Genomic DNA, 16,444 nt, shown 5'->3' on the forward strand with positions numbered 1-16,444 from the left:
GCAACCTTGGCAGACGAACGCCAGCTTTTTCCTAAGGCTGGCGATCAGTGGCCTCACCTCCAAGAGGTTCTTATGAATGGCACATACGATTCACAGCATCCTCCTATTAGGGCCGTAGTTTTCCCTCTAGTTCCCTCCTCAACCTTTGTTATCCAGAAGTTTGAGGAGGGAACTAGAGGGAAAGTTGTACTGGACCTAATTCTTACTAATAGAGAAGAAGCGATAGAGGGAGTTGAAGTTGTGGGAACATTGGCCAAGAAGGACCACGTCATATTGGAATGCAGGATAATGCAAACACAAGCAATAGAATATAATCCAACCGGTGTCTCAAACAGGAGAATTGGAATCTCTGCCCAACAATCCCATCAGGAGGGCAAAGCTTCATGGAGCAGGCTGCCCTGGCAGAGCAAAGCTCGCAGGCTATGAGAGACTCTGCTGAAGAGAGAAGGACCATGACCTCTGAGCCTGTTACTTCCTGGGAGAGCTCTGCAGGGCACCCACGTGCCACTCTTTGTAGTACATCATCAGCTTCTGTCTTAAGCCTCGGGCAAAGCCTCTTCAGAAAAGGACTCAACAAGATTAGGGTGTCTTCTAGTGTAAAACACACACACACACACAGTGTTTTGGAATGTCCACTCCACAGTGCCCTGCTTCACTCTGGACCAGTGTTTCTCAACTGTGTCAACTTTGTGTTGATTTTCACAGTCCATGCAAGACACTTAATTTTTCCAACCTGCTCAAAAAAGATCAAAGTGTAATGGGTTAAATTTTTAGAACAGTGAAATGCAAGAATAAATCAACCAGGCTGAATTAGTAAACTGATTAAGTTTTCATTCAAGTGCTTTAGGGCTTGTATAGCTTCCTAGGTACATTTGGAGGAAGCTACCTGGGGGTCAAGTAGGAATTGCCGGCAAGCCCCTTTTCTCTCCTTCCAGGCAGGGCTGTTCCCTCCTTGGGGGAGGCAATTCCTGGGGGGGGGGGGAAGCATGTTTGCATTTGCTACAATAGTGGCAAATCTATGATTTCATGCCTTGAGAAAGTGTTGGGACTGCATGATTGTAGTTGGAATGTAAGACCCTGTTAGGTAGTGTTGTCTTAGGAACAGAATCCCTCTAAAAAAACCAGCTGGAAGCTTGTCCAATTTCCTCTAGAAGCTGTGTTTACATTGATAATGTGAGTTCCACCATCAAGAGTTTTCCAGGTTTACCCTAGGCAACTCCAGGGGTGGATTCAGGGGCAAACAACCGTGCCCCAGCCACAGACGGCCACTGTGTCACCGTCTGAAGGGCTGCTTCATCTCATGGGTGGATCAGTGGAATCTTGGTGACTCCAGGAGGCTCAGATGTTCCCAAAGGGACACCGGATCTTTCCCCTCCTTTTATGCATGAAGAGGAATCATACATGCAGGGTCCCACATCCAACCGTAGATCACATTGTGACCGGCTGTGAACTGAGGGCCTATAGAGGCCCAGCATCAGTTTTTTTTTAAAATATAAACGATGCTGCACTTCAATGGTTACATGGCTTAGAGACTGGTATTTGAACATAGATCTTTTAAACATTTTTTATTGTGTTTTACTAATGTAGGTGGTGTGTGTGTGTGTGTGTGTATTATACATGTAGTCCATGTGTAATATGCCACATGCTAAATAAATGAACAATAAATTGAAATTGGTGAATAGGGCTTATCTGATGGACACTGAATGGTGGCTAAGCTCTCATGTGTTGACTTGGCTTTAGGGAGGCCACAGGACAGGCTTTCTTCTCCCAATTTCTCTGGCTAATTGTAGTCCATTCCTCTAGAATGCAGTAGAAGCTCCTGGTGTGGAAACCAGTTTCTGCCTGACAACTGTGACCTTCAAAAATGCAGGTCGATCCTTGGTCAGTAGAGCAGAATGCAAATACCAACAGAACGAGGGGAGAATTGCAGAGGGACAAAACAGATGAGGAAACGCTGTGCAAAATTGGCTCTTGATTTCCTTATCATTTCATCGTTAAAGACATGGGAGGGGGAGGGCTTTGTCATTGGGTGTCTTTGGATGACACATTTACCCATTAATTTAATCACGGTTTATTCAAACCAGTTTCCTAGGTTTACATAACATACTGAACCACAAACTAATCCCATGGGCTGGATTGGCACAAAATTGCATCACCTGCGACATCTTTCAGGGTCTTGTATTTCCAGAGGTCGTGCGTTGTTCATTCATGTAATATTAAAACATTGTCGGCTATTTTGCAAAACACAGCCACTGGCTGTTTTAAAGTCAAGCAGAGTCAAGGAAAATGATTCTTGGAGCCACTTCACAAAACTGAGGACCTAGAAAAATAGAAGGGATTGGAAGAACTGGAGGGATTTGATGTTGCTACTTCTTGGAAAGAAATGAGCCCCTCGGCTCAGTTCCATTTGAGACATTCGTTTCTGAAGCACAAGATTATCACTTTTCAGAAAAGCATAGGTTTATAATTAAAACAAATTAATGCTTAAATTATACAATCTCTTCCAATACCTACATGCCTGCATGTAAAATTTGCCTGGATATCAAAGTAATCCTCTTGCAGATCTCCAGCACACACTGTCTTCCTTTTATCTAGCTTCATCAACTCAGTACGGACAGAACAACTATATATAAACCAAAAATGCCAGAAAGAGCAGTCAAGCAGAAGAGATTGGCCCATTTCTTCGGTGGGATGGCTTTGCCATTCCTGCAGTTCTGGATATTATGGAATATAACAATGCAAGGAGGAAACTGCAGCCTTTCAGTAATTGTACTGCTTTAAAGAAATCAATAAAATAAATAAATAAAAGCCCTTAAAACTTTAATTTTCAAGACATGCCTCAAGTTCACAAAACAACACTGTGGCCTTCCTTAAACCTGTTATGACTTTTAGTGACTCAAATGAGCTTTATTAACACTCCCAATCTCTACTACCCCATTGGGCCGGCTGTTAATATACTACTGGGCCCTATAAGGAGGACTTGGAGAGCCTACAATACTTGTCTGAGGATTCTGAACAGAGGGGAAGGTGGAAGTTCCTTCCACTGTAGTCCAAATACTTAGTTGGCACTCTAGAGAATTTGGGGAGGACTCTCCCTTATTCTGTGAGTGAATATCTTGATGCCTAACCTCGAGCAAGGCCGAGGAGAAAAGAAGGATACTGCAGGCAAGGCGTAGGAGACTCCTGGGCCAACATGAACCATTTCTCTGCAAGATGACAACTGGGGGTGGTTCAGTTCTGATGAACAAACCTGGTATCCAAATACTTTCCGTCCTCACAACCTTTTCCCCTGTCTCTTCATAAGGGAGTAACCTACAACAGTTACCTTAGAAAAATAGACATATGACTGGCTGAGGGAATGAGAAAGCTTCAGTCTAGACTTTCATTATAGGGTTATTGAATATTGGTTGCCTCAAATAACAGTAATTAAAAATACCATCACATTTAGTTTTGATTTTTTTTAAAAAAATCTTACTTAAATGATTCCCCTATTTAGAACCCTTACTTCACTGAGGCGCCCTTCAGAAGGGACCTTTGGTGGATGAGTCTTCTCTTCCAACTGACATAAAGACAGGCAATGCCTTTTGTCCCTGGATCCTCCATCAGCTTGTCCGAAAGCCCCTTTCCATGGTAGAAAGTTGGGAGAAAAAATCCAGTTTTGGCAAAAGGAGGACTGAGGAACAAATATATGGGCACCTCAGCAAAAAGGGTTATGTATCTCGTCTTCATATACTGAGGTACATCACCATCCAAACTAGGACAGCAGAACAGAGTTCTAACTTCTAGACTTCTGAAAGGAAAAGCAATATGGGATTCCTATTTAAATATTTCCTGGAATGAGAGACGCTGAGATAGTCAGACACCGCCATCCAGCCACTCCCGGATGGGTTCGTTCCCAGTGTTAAAATAGCTGAATTGTACAACTTGGGGATCAAAGCAGCTACGGAGCCTCATGCTTCTGTAGCGATTTTTAGTCCCCTTTAGCAAACAGAATTCCGTTCCTTACCCAAAGCATGGGAAACTGTGGGCAAAGCTCCTCATTCCCTATTCATAACCTCTCTGAACAAAACCAGAATTTCAGTTTAGCTTCCTAGTCTCTTGCCCATTAGCCAGAGTTGAACATTTTAGCCTTCCAAGTCACTTCTGAACATCTCGGAAAAAGTGGCTTTGAATTTACAAGACAATACTTATGCTGTATGATGGACTGATACGGACATTGTTTCTGGCAAATATGAAACACAAAGAGATCCTTTCCTGTGTGAGGACTCTGGGCTTAATCCCTATTTCTGACTGCCAGGGTTGATTCTTTTCCAGCATTACAATTCATGAATAATGCCTGTCAATCTTAAAACAAACTGTTGGAATTTCTGAAAAATATAAAATGGTCCCTCAATCACCATTGTACAAGTTATTAAAACATCTTATCAAAACATTTCTCTTTCCCAGCAAAAACAGGATGGCAGTGAAAAAAAATATTTTCCATAAGCAAAGTCAAAGTCCCAACCAAGAAAGAGCAGAGAGGCCCAATCCTACCCTCCCAATTCCCGCCAGCGGATCCGAGGACTGTTTAGCAGCTGGGAGGGGGGAGGCCAGCTTTGGCCCAACTGCGGAGAAACCCACCATCAGCTGAAGTCCTTATGCTGCTGCACGAGGCCTTTGTTTATGAAAGGGGCGGTTTTGCAGATTATCTTCTCCAGTCTTTACAACGCCTGAAGACCTCAGCACCTTCTCCACACACCTCCCATCCTTTGTGGAAAAGGAGAAGGCCTTAAGAGCTGGCCATCACCTCCTTCTCCTCCCCATTCTGGCCTTTATTCTCTTCTAAGTGATTAGATGATGCACCTTGGGTAAAACTTTCCACCAAAAGAGAGTCAAAGGATAAAAGGCAAGGAAAAGATTTTTTAAATGTCCTGATTGTGCATGAAGCTCCTAATTTGTTTACTTATTAAAACGAAATGTTTAAATTGAGTTCTAAATTTGCAAGTAGTGGCCATGACGGTTGAACATCCTTGTGGCACTCCATTCAAATCCACAACAGTGGCCATCGAAGGAAAATCCTTCTGCTCTTCAAAGGCGCCCAAGAAGAAAAGACTCCCAGAACTTCCCAAACGTCACATGAATTCCACTGCAAAAATCCTCCCAGGAATTCCTTCGGGCCCATTCCTTCCCAAGGCAGCTTTCCCCTGTTGCTCTTTTCCTGATCTGGTGAAAGGAATCTTTCCCTGAAGCCAATGACCTTCCCCCGGTGGCTTCTTGGTCAACAGAGGGGGGGGGGAAGGGAGGGCTTTCTCTCCTTCCGAAGGGGACGGAAAGGCTGGAAGGTCAGAGGGAGGGACGGGTGGATGGATGGATGGAGCTTCTGGCTTCTACACCTCAGTGGAGAAGAGGATACTCTGCCTCTTGCTGTCCGGGGTGGGAATCGTCTCAAGTTGCAGGAAATAGAGGAGAACCTGAACCTGGAACACAGGCAAGAGAAGGGAGGGGAACAGATCAATTGGTGAGGGGGAGGGGCAACAGCAATGGCAGCTGTGGCCAGAGGAGTCTTGCAAGGATAGTTTAATTGACTTTCCTGGGCAGTCCTGGAGGCGGCGAGGGACCAGGCCATGCTGCTCCCCCCCCAGACCACCCCACCTCCAGTTGGCAGCAACGACCAGGCCAGCCTCCCCCCCAAGGCAAACAAAATTCGAATGCGGCCTGCAATGGGATCTAAATCCTTTCCTCCCACTACGGGTAATGGGCTCTTCCCTCATTTCCCTTTGATCCCTGTGGGGTCCCAAGAGAAATCTGGGTCCCTGTGAAACCCTGCGTTTTGTTGATCAGCTGACATTAAGGATCGAAGCTTCCTCGGGCCAGAGCTTATCAACCATGGCAACCTGAAGAAGCGTGGACTTCAATTCCATCTGCTGCCTGGGAGAATTCTGGGAGTTGGAGTCCACACATCTTCAAGCTGTCAAGGTTGAGAAACATTGACTTAGAGACCCCATTTGCTTTTACCTGGGACATGACTTCGAGTGACCAGCTGTCAGCCATGGCCATGGGTTGCATTGGATTGGCAGGAATTTTGCTGTCTTTTTCTGACGGTCTGAGTAATGTTGGTCCAAAAACGGTGGCCAGGTTGTGAAGCGACATCTTGTTGATGTTCTCCTTTTCAGCAACTCTGAAACAATAGATAGGACGGGGAAAAGAAAGTTATAATCCAAGACAGTGGTATTCAAACTGGGGGAAATGACTCCCAAGGGGCCTATCCCGGGGGCAATGGAGCAATTTGTAATGACTTGTTTGTGAATCATGGCTCAGTTTTGGACACCGATATAAAATTAGAAAGTCTGGTTGTTTGTGAGAGTGAAAATATGATTCACAATTGGGGAAAGGGATAATTAGGTGAGGCAGTTTAAAAGAAACACTATCCCAACTTATACATCTTATCAGGTCAGGACCAAATGGGAAACAGCGGTCTTGAACAGGCAGATTTGACCTCACATGTTCTGTTACTGATCTAAATATGTCCAAAATGCCAGGAGAATTTCTGCAAATCCCTACTTCGAAAAGAAGGAATCCAGAGTGGATTTTTTAAAAATCCCGTGGCAAAAAAAGAAACAACTCTTTTGCTTGTTTGTCAGAACGGAGGACTTTAAAGACCTTTTAGTGAGATGCAACGTAGTCTGAATGGTGTTTGTTCAGATATTTCTACATTTTCAAACCAACAGCCTAACTACCAACACGAGCTACTAATATTCAAACACATTTCAACTACCAGAAATCACAAAAATTCATTGGCATTAAACTGTACAATGAATAAAAGCTACTCTGCATTCAGGATGGTGATACATCACAGAAATCTTCATCCATCTGTGTTGCCCATCCTCTGGACCCACCTGCTCAGGTAGGCATGGAACCAAAGAATCATCCCGTCCCCAGTTGCCCACCTTCGCAGCAGCTCAGAAGGAGACTTTGGTCACATGTCATTGAAAGATCCAAGATGCAGAGGTCTGCGCCAGCTCCATCCAAAGACTGCCACAGGACAGTCCCCAGGGTAGCCTCTGCCCCATGCCCAGGTCTGAACTCCCAGGAGCCCAGAGACTCCATAACCTCCTGCTACTGTCTCCCTCCCCAAAAGGGAAGGTCAGAGCTCTCCTGGCCCCCCTTCAGCAAGAGGGGTGGATTATGGGGGGAGGAAGGTTGCTCTGCCAAGGATGCCCTGCCCGCCTGCATGGCCTCAGCCCTTATTCTCTTCTGGGCTCTTGGATCCCCCATGGCTGCCAAGGGAAACCTAAGCTTTTCCTTGGAAGGAAAGGCTGGAGACTGAAGTGGGGGAACTCTTCCAGGCTTTTGCAGCGTGAGATGAAGGACCAAAATCACAGAGGTTATTATTATTATTATTATTATTATTATTATTATTATTATTATTATTATTATTATTATTATTATTATTATTATTATTATTATTATTATTATTTAAAGGGGGAGTTGGGTGAGCAGCCTGAAGCGCCCCCAGTCCTCCTGCCAGGATGCTTGAGTCTTCAGTGTCTGCTGCTCTTCTCCTGCAGGGCCAGGCAGGGCTCGGGAGGGAAGAGGCTCCAGCCCAGAGGCCCTGCACACCACGTACGTGCCCTGCCCCACCTCTTTCTACAATCGGTGGTCACGTTGACCGATGTTGCGGAATGTCCCTTGACCATGATGGCTGGGAAGGAGCTTCGGCCTCACCTTTTCAAATGATCCAGGAGGAAAAGGAAGGTGACCAGGTTGGGCTCCGGAAGCGAAAGCAGCAAATTCAGCATACAGCTTTCTTTTGCAACCGGCTCAGACAACACTAGCGCCAGAGGAGGAGAAAAAAGGTTCACAAGGTTTCCAAGTGCACATACAGCTCATCATGCTCACCCTGCCTCCCCTGAGTAGTGAGATAAGGTAAAACAGGAGAGTTAAGGAGGCATTTCTCTCTCTTTAATCTCAGCGTGTGAGGTTCAGAAAAGGGAGCTACTGGAGGGAGACTCTGCCAGGGGGGAGACCAGGCCGAAGGCACGAAGTCGGTGGAGGCATGGCAGCAAGGTGGACAAAGGCCAGGAAAACCTCCCTCAGGGAAAGGAACCAAGCTGTTAAGGGAACACAAGGACAAAGTTGGGCCTGAGCACATGGCAAGACCAAGACCTCCCCACCAAATAAAAGCAAGGGCTTTCAGGGGTAAAAGGGGTCCCTGAAGCCTCCGTAGCCTTTCTGAGTCATTTTTTGGATCCCAGGCACGAGTCCCTCTGGCTTGTGCCTGGCAGCCTAGTTGTGAACGTTGGGTAAGTGTGGAAGAGAGAGTGAGTGAGTGTGTGTGTGTGTGTAAAAGCAAATAGGTATACTTCTTAATCTGTAAAAGTTTGCTGTTATTTTAAATTCACTGGGTTTCCATGTATTCTAAAGAAGGCATGCCTCACTGTTCAATGTTCAGTTGTGAAGGGAGTTCAGTGTGGCAATTTTCCAGGGCTGTGAGTGTGGGACCGTAAGCTGAACCTGAAAGCAGTAACACCAGCCTCTTCCCACTGCTAGCTGATCACGAAGCAGCCGCCGCCCAGTTCTTCCTCCTTGGACCTGCATAACGCCACTACATACCAATGCCTTCGGCAAAGTTGGGGTAGAGTTCATCTGTGAAGAGAGGCTCTGGCAGCTCCCTAAAGTAGAGCTTGAGTGTTCCTGCAATCGCGTTCACATCCATCTCGCTCATCATGATGGAGACGTCTTTGTTATCTGCAAGAAGGAAAGAAAGTCCCTTCCTTAGGCAGGATTATTACCTGCTCCAGCTCACAAATCTGTTCTCTGACATCAATCACAACAGCAGGAATTTTCCAAATCTGTGAGAAACATAATCTGTGGATTTACATCCCCTTCTCTCTTTTGTGCAACTGTTAAGAACTAATCAACTCCTCCATGATTAAGAAATGGCGATTGCCAGAGATTATGATTGCTTCCAAAAGACCGTTGTACTTACCTGAACGGTCGTTCTCAGTGCGCTGCGTGAGAATCCAATGGGTTAGTATCGGTCTGCTTGCCTAGAGGCTGAATTGAACAAACGTGGCCACACCTCCCCTTTTCACTTGGCTCCTCGTTTTTGTCAATGGAAGGCATGGCTGTTTCGAAAGATGAAAGCACATGGAATGCCCTCCTAGCCTCAAAAAACCCCTGCCCTCTACGACCCTGGACCAAATCGCGAAAGGGCGGGGTTGGATTGTCACGCAGCGCACCAAGAACGACCGTTCAGGTAAGTACAACGGTCTTTCTCCAGTGTGCTGCTTAGAGAACCCAAAGGAATGGGATATGCCTGAGCATACTGACCTAAGGGCGGGTAGATGACCGGTCCAGTGAGCCAGAGTCCGAGTTAACCGCTTGCAGTACCCGATGTCCGAAGGCTGCTTCAGCTGAAGCATAAATGTCCAGTTTGTAGTGTTTAATGAAGGGCAACGGAGACGACCACGTCGCCACCCTACAAATCTCCTCAACAGAGGCTTCTGTGGCCCAGGCTGTGGTGGTGGCCGCACTACGTGTCGAGTGGGCTGTGACGTGACGGGGTGCTGGGTGGCCCTGCACTTCATACACCTTGGCGATACAGGCCTTTAGCCACCGTCCAATAGTTGTGGAGGATACCTTCTGACCCATGGATTCAGCAAGAAAGGTGGCGAAGAGGGCTTCCGATTGTCAAAAGGATGCTGCGCGTTTGATGTAGCGTCGGAGAGCCCATCGCACATCGAGATGATGCCACTTTCGCTTGCGAGGGTGCGCCGGCCAGGGGCAAAGGTCAGGTAACACCAACTCCTGGGCCCTGTGAAATCAGGAGTTGACCTTCGGAAGAAAGGAAGGGTCCAGCCACTCTGCTAGGATGAAAAATGCAGAGGTCGCTGCGGACAGACTGGGGGCCAATTCCGAGACCCTGCATGCTGAGGTTATGGCCACAAGAAAGGCCACCTTCAAGGTCAGTAGACGGAGGCTGATGGAGCAAATAGATTCGAAGGGTGCAGATGTCAAGACTTCAAGCACAATGGGAAGTTCCCAAGACGGGTAACGATGAATTGTTGGAGGTCTAAGGTTGGCAGCACCCTTCAGAAAGGCTCGAACCCTAGGATGTTGTGCGAAGGGACGTCCTGCGGCACTCTGGAGAACCGTGGAGACGTTGGCCCCTGTCCAGGCCATCCTGGCGGAATTCCAGGACTTGAGGAAGTGAGGCCGACTGTGGTGTAATCCCCAGGGGCCGCACCACCTGCAGAAAACCGACCATGTCGTGTTGCACACCCATGTAGTGGATGGACGTCTGGCTGCCTGGATGGTGCGGATGACTTGTGCAGAAAAGTTATCCCGCTTCAGGATGTCCCCAATGGCCAGACGGCCAACTGCAACCACTGGGGTCCGGATGTAGAAGGTCCCCTTGGGCGAGGATTATCCTATTGTCCGGAATAATCCAGGGGGGGGGCAGTAAACAGACTGGTCAGGTCGGCAAACCAGGATCTGAAGGGCCAATGTGGAGCGACCTTCAGTACTTCCACCCATTCTGTTAGGATCTTGCGTATCACCTTCGGAATGAGCGGTAGAGGTGGAAACGCATACAGAAGGCCCCGGGGCCAGGGGCAATGGAGAGCGTCAACCCCTTCCGCCCCGGTTGTCCGGAATCTGCTGAAGAATCGAGGTAGATGAGTGTTGGTTGGAGATGCAAACAAGTCCAACAGCGGCATGCCGAACCTGCGGGTCATCTCCTGGAACAATTCCGGGTGGAGCCTCCACTCCGCCTAGTCCACAGTCTCGTGACTCAGCCAATCTGCCTGCAGGTTCGACGAGCCAGAGATGTGATCCACTCTGATGGGTAGAAGGTGAGCCTCTGCCCACATGCAGAGGGCCTGAGCCTCAAGCATCAACCCCTTGGAGTGTGTTCCTCCTTGGCAGTTGATGTGTGCTTTGGCGGCCATTGTCCATGAGGATAAACACGTGCCGCCCCGCCAACAAGCCTCTGAACTCCCAAAGGGCCAGATGGATGGTCCAAAGTTCCAACCAATTGATATTGTTCGCCAAATCCTGGGGGCTCCAGCATCCTTGGGCTACTCGTGTGTAGGTGTGAGTGCACCAACCGTACAAGCTGGCACCGGTCGTGATCATGACCCGATCCCGTTCCCTGAACAGACAGCATCTCCGCAAGGCGGAGGAGGTCCACCAATAGAGAGAGCGGATCACTTTGGCAGACAGTCGCACCGTGATGTCCAGAATGCCCCCGTGTCTCCTCTGATGTGGAAGGAGAAGCTACTGAAGAGGTCGTACGTGGAGTCGGGCCCAGGGAACAACCCCTATGCAAGAGATTAGCTTCCCGAGCAATGTGTAGAGGACGGACAGGTGCACCGACTCTGGGCCAGCACCTGAGTCACCAAGGAGTGGATATTGGTGCAACGGTCTGGAGACAGGAACACCTGACATTGAACAGTGTCTATTACTGCCCCCAGGTGAATTAGAGATGTGGCTGGTAACAATGGACTTTTGTCCATATTTACCATGAAGCCATGGAGTTGTAGCGACCGAATCTTCGCACGAAGATCCCGACGTATCTGGCCTGGAGATGACGATTGGATCAGGACGTCGTCGAGATAGGCTTGAAGTCTTATGGGAAGAGACCTGAGATGGGCCATTACTGCGGCCAGCAGTTTTGTGAATGTCCTTGGGGCCGACGAGAGCGCGAACGGCAGGGCCCAGTATTGAAAATGGCACCCTGTGTATGAAAAACGTAGAAACTTCCGGTGTGAATGACGAATGGGCACTTGCAGATATGTCTCTTTAATGTCTACTGATGTTAGGTAGTCTCCCTGGTGAATGCAGCCCAAGATGGTTTGCAGGGACTGCATTTTGAAACACTTGTACGCCAGGTATATGTTCAGCCTCTTGAGATCCAGGATCACTGTCCACCTCCCACCCAAAAGTTTTTGGGCACTAGAAACAGGGTGGAGTAGAAACCCCTGGGCTGGTGGGACAGGTTCGATGGCGCAAATGTCCAGAAGGTGCTGGATCTCAGCGTCCATGAGAGCCCTCATGACCGCACACCTCCGAATGGAGCACCTGACGAACCTCCGCAGGGGAGTGGAAAGAAATTCTAGAGTGAGGCCGATCCGCAGTCTGGAGAACCCAAGCGTCCAAGGTTAATTGTTCCCATTGGTCGATGAAGTGAATGAAACGCCCACCAATGGGAATACCAATCTGGGAGTCAGCGGTACCGACGGTATGATCGGTAACCGGAACGTCGGCTTCCCCATCTGGACTGGGACTGTTGCTGTTGTTGGGGCTGCTGCTGTTGCCTGCCCTGTCCCTGAATCCTGATCTATCCTGGGCTCGATCTGATCTCTGGTAGTAGGGTCTGTAATACTGGGACCCGGTGGACCCCGAGCACCCTCAAAAGGGCTGCCAGCGTGAGCAAGGTTGGGACCTACAGTCCACCCGCCGTTGTGCGGAGGGGAGCACTTTCTTTTTATCCTTGTTCTCGATCAGGATGGGATCAAGGGCTTCCCGGAAAAGCATCCCTTTTTTAAAAGGGGCAGCCGCAAGGTGCCATTTGGATCGCATGTCTGTCTGCCTGCCAGTGGTGAAGCCAAAGAAGGCAGCAGAATGTGACAGTGGTGGCCAATGCCCTGGATGCGAACTTAGTTGCCGCTAGGGTGGCATCAGCAGAAAACTCTAAAGCCGCCACCAGTTTACTGACATCCTGGTGGAGGTACACGGGATTGTAACTGTCGCAGCCACACCAGAGAAGTCCTATTGAAAAAGGACGCAGCAGTGGCTGCATGAATGGCCCAGGCAGCCTGGTGCGATTTGCGGAAGGTTTGCTCTGCTTTGTGGTCCTCCGCCTTTAATCCTTCAGACGCATCTGAAGGAACAATGACGGGGGTGGACAAGGCAGCTACGGGCAGATCCACAGTGGGCATTTGGAGGAGCCCCTCCAGGTCTGGCCTAGGGCCAAACAGCCATTTGTCATTATTGCTCGGTGGGGGCACTGCAGCTGGCTGGGGCCACTGCCTCTGGATAACATCCAGGAAAAGTTTGGGAGATGGAATAATCTCTTGCTCTAGAACTGGTTCTGTAAATAAGTGCTCAGTGGAATCCAGGCCAAGCGAAAGTTCCACTGGGGTACCCTTCTTGTCCCTGTTGGCTGTGGCCCTCGCTTTGAAAAGCAATGATTTCAATAGGGTAGGCTGGAAAAGGCCCCCGGACTGGGGACATCAGGGGGGGGGGGACCCTCATCATCTGACAACTCCTGGTCGCCTTGCTCCTCATCACCCAGAAGCGAATCCTCGCTGTGGGTAGAATGGATGGGAGAAGGAGGGTCCCGAGTCGGAACCAAAGCTGATGTAGCAGGTGCCCTAGACTGTCTAGACCTTCTTCTAAGTTCAGAGTCGACCCCTTGGGATATGGCAGCTGATGAGATCCCTGAAATCCCTAGGGAGATCCAGGACTTGATTGTCCCCTTCGCGGAGCCCCGCAGCTGTGAGGGTAAATGTGGCCTCGGGTGGTGAGCGCCTGGATTCCGGTGTGGAATGCCTGGCCAGGGGGGCCTGTACGACGCTGAGGCCTGAGGCGCTTGGTATGGAAACGGCACCTAGGCCCACCTCCTCAGCAGAGAGTCCTTGCAGATGAAGTCCCTGTCCATACTTGAAGGAGATCCTTGGAGGGACAGGGCAGGTAATTCCTCCAGCCTCAAAGACGGGGGAGGAGTAGGCACCCTAGCAGGAATAGGGGCTTTGGAGGCCTTCTTAGTGGAAGTCCTGTGCTTTTTGCTGGCATCCTTATCAGCAGCCGCTGATGAGGAAGGGGCTTTTGATCTGCCGGCCGTGTTCCTTGTTGTGGCACTTCCCACCGGGCCGGCAGATCAAAAGCCCCTTTGATTCAAGGGTGATACATAGTCACCGGAGAAGCGCCAAGGGTCAGTTCAATTTGGATCGCTTGCAGTGAGGAAATACAGCCAGATCACAATCACACTGCTGCATGTCTCACAAACGGGGTCGCAATGAGGCTCAGGGCGCTGTTACGGAGCTCAATTGGCGCTAAGCCTAACGGCTCTTAATTGCCAGACATCCAGTCTCCATCCCAGCAGCCTCGGCGCTGCCCACGCCCACAAAATTCAAAGCACCATCCAAAATGGTGGCTCCGCGCGTTTTAGCTGGAGAAAACAGGCAGCGGCGGGAGGATGGCAAACCAAGCCTCCAAGCGCAACAAGTGGGGCTCGAGCCGACGCACGGAAGCGGATCCAAGCAGCAATCCATTCTAGCTAGCCCGGTCAATTGGGTGGAAAAGCCTCACCGCACACGCATTCCCCCGGAATGGGGCGACCCCAGCGGTGGTTCATGCCGGTGGGACCAGGAAAAGCAGCACGCCTGCCGAAATAAAGTTCACAAAAACCAATACCATAACGCTAACCAGAATAAAGGAAAAAAATAATAACACCTGTTAGTAAGGAAAATCCAAGGGAATGAAGCATAAGGTATAGGAGAAAATGTGATTACGTCTCTTCAGGCAAACTGAATTGAAAAAACTGAGGAGCCGAGTGAAAAAGGAAGCGTGGCCACATTTATTCAATTCAGTCTCTAGGCAAGCAGACCAATATTAACCCATTCCTTTGGATTCTCTAAGCAGCGCACTGGAGAATCATAATTTGTTTCATCCAGTGGCTTCCACATCTGGTTTAATGGCAATGCCTAATGTGGGGTAACTTGACACGATGACAAAGAATAAATTGAGCAGCAAAACCACTGGGTGGATTGTGCATCCTAGCAGAAGTAACAATGGAAGAGGACCACCAATATGGAAAATACCTCAAGTTATGACATCGCCCAGAAACCAGCCGAGAACCACATGTGATGGACAGATGGCCCTTCTGGTCACATTTTCATGACTGACCGTAGCAATGGGTTGCGCTAGAGAAACCACTGAATGGATTTCCTCTTAGTAGAATAGGAAACGTCCCAAGTAAATACTCACTAATATCAAAAGCGGCTTTCAAAGCTTGGATATCTGTGGCAACTCCTGAGACCCGGTAAATGCCCACCTCTTCCATGCCCCGACGTTCAATCTCCTCCACACACTGGCGCACAATATAAGGCACCTTGGATCGCTCTCTCCTAAAGAGGGATAAAGTGGTTAGAGAAAGCAGGGGCCGCTTGGGGTCACAGCCTTTTGTTCCAGCTGGCCAAGTGGCCCCCCTGCAGACCAGGAGCAGAATGGCTTCTCAGTACTGGGCTATGGAGGATTGGTGGGGAGAATCCTGAAAAAACCATTTCCTTCTTCCCATCCATAAGCCTGGGGAGAGGAGAAGCTCTTTTCTGGCCCAGCATCGTCAATGACAGCAAAATAATCCAGTGCATTTGGTGTAGAAGGTCAGGAATCATATTTACTCAGCAACTTTAATACTGCGACTGTTTGGACAGTAAAGAAAAATACAGATAAACTATTGCTTGTTTTATTCAAAATGCTAAATATAAATTTTCTGGAAAGTTTACACCAGGAAACCTTTTATGGATCACAGACAGTTTCCCCATTTTCCCTTTCTGGACATTTAGTGGGGTGGCAGAAATTGCGCCACTTGGTAGTGAACAAAACTTCTTGAGTCCAGAAATCCAAATTACTTACAGAGTTATTTATACTCTTTAGCATGCTGTTATTAAATGGAGGGTGGGGGGGAACCTTAAATAGCCATCATTTTAGTAATACTTTCCCAATATTGCCACCACAATGTTTAAGAAGGGAGTGGGCCTCCTCAGTTAGCTGGAAGGATTCAGCAGGGATACCGAGGATCCTAGTCCAAAAGTGGTTGGGGCAGGAATCTCTTCTACGGAGATTAGAAGACTTTTGAGGGGGGAAATGAGACCCCAAGGCCTGTAAGACCTAAGAGCCCCATTTCCCCTATAAACCTCCAAAACCTACAAGCATGGAAGAAGGTAGTTTGGCCCCACTCCCTCCAGAGGCCGTGAAATGGAAGCTGGTGTCCCCTCAGCCCACCTTCTTTGCCCCTTGGCGTTGAGTAGCAGAAGCGGAGAGACCGGAAGCTGACATCACGGTGACATGATGGTTAATCTCGGGCTCTGAGACTGCTGCCGAAATTCCAGCCGCAGGACGGTCCAACTGGGCCTAAACCATCCCAAAGAGATGGTGATAGGAAGGGGCATATCCTACCGATCCCAGAGACACCCGCAAAGTCTCTGGTGATCCAGGAATAGCCCTCTTACCAGCGGCTAGGAAGCAGCCATTAAGGCTGGCGAAACTGCTGACAGCTTCGGAAGTGAAAGTGCAGGAGAGAGCATCTTGTTCATGATGATATTTTTTACCTTTTTTCTGATTTATGAGAACACCCTAAATGAAGAGAACTAATCTAAAATAAAGACTGATGAGAGAGAGCAAGCGGCAGTCAAAGTGAAAGTTTTTACTTTTCCCCCTCCTTTTTATTGTCAGAAGC

General features: G+C 48.7%; 1 protein-coding gene across 1 annotated transcript in view; it reads right to left on the bottom strand.

The window, feature by feature from the left end:
- Positions 1–2,799: 2,799 nt before the first annotated feature.
- BCR (BCR activator of RhoGEF and GTPase) overlaps positions 2,800–16,444 on the bottom strand; it is a 79,711-nt gene continuing 66,066 nt past the window's right edge. Inside the window, exons 19-23 of the mRNA XM_081966547.1 lie at positions 14,974–15,113; positions 8,593–8,727; positions 7,705–7,810; positions 5,995–6,157; positions 2,800–5,456 (exon numbers count right to left, since the gene is read on the bottom strand). Coding sequence (XP_081822673.1) covers positions 5,367–5,456; positions 5,995–6,157; positions 7,705–7,810; positions 8,593–8,727; positions 14,974–15,113 — 634 coding nt within the window. The 3' untranslated portion in view covers positions 2,800–5,366. The remainder of the gene's footprint in view (positions 5,457–5,994; positions 6,158–7,704; positions 7,811–8,592; positions 8,728–14,973; positions 15,114–16,444) is intronic.

The sequence above is a fragment of the Natrix helvetica genome (assembly GCF_964273705.1).
Source record: "Natrix helvetica genome assembly, chromosome: 14".
NCBI lineage: Eukaryota > Metazoa > Chordata > Lepidosauria > Squamata > Natricidae > Natrix > Natrix helvetica.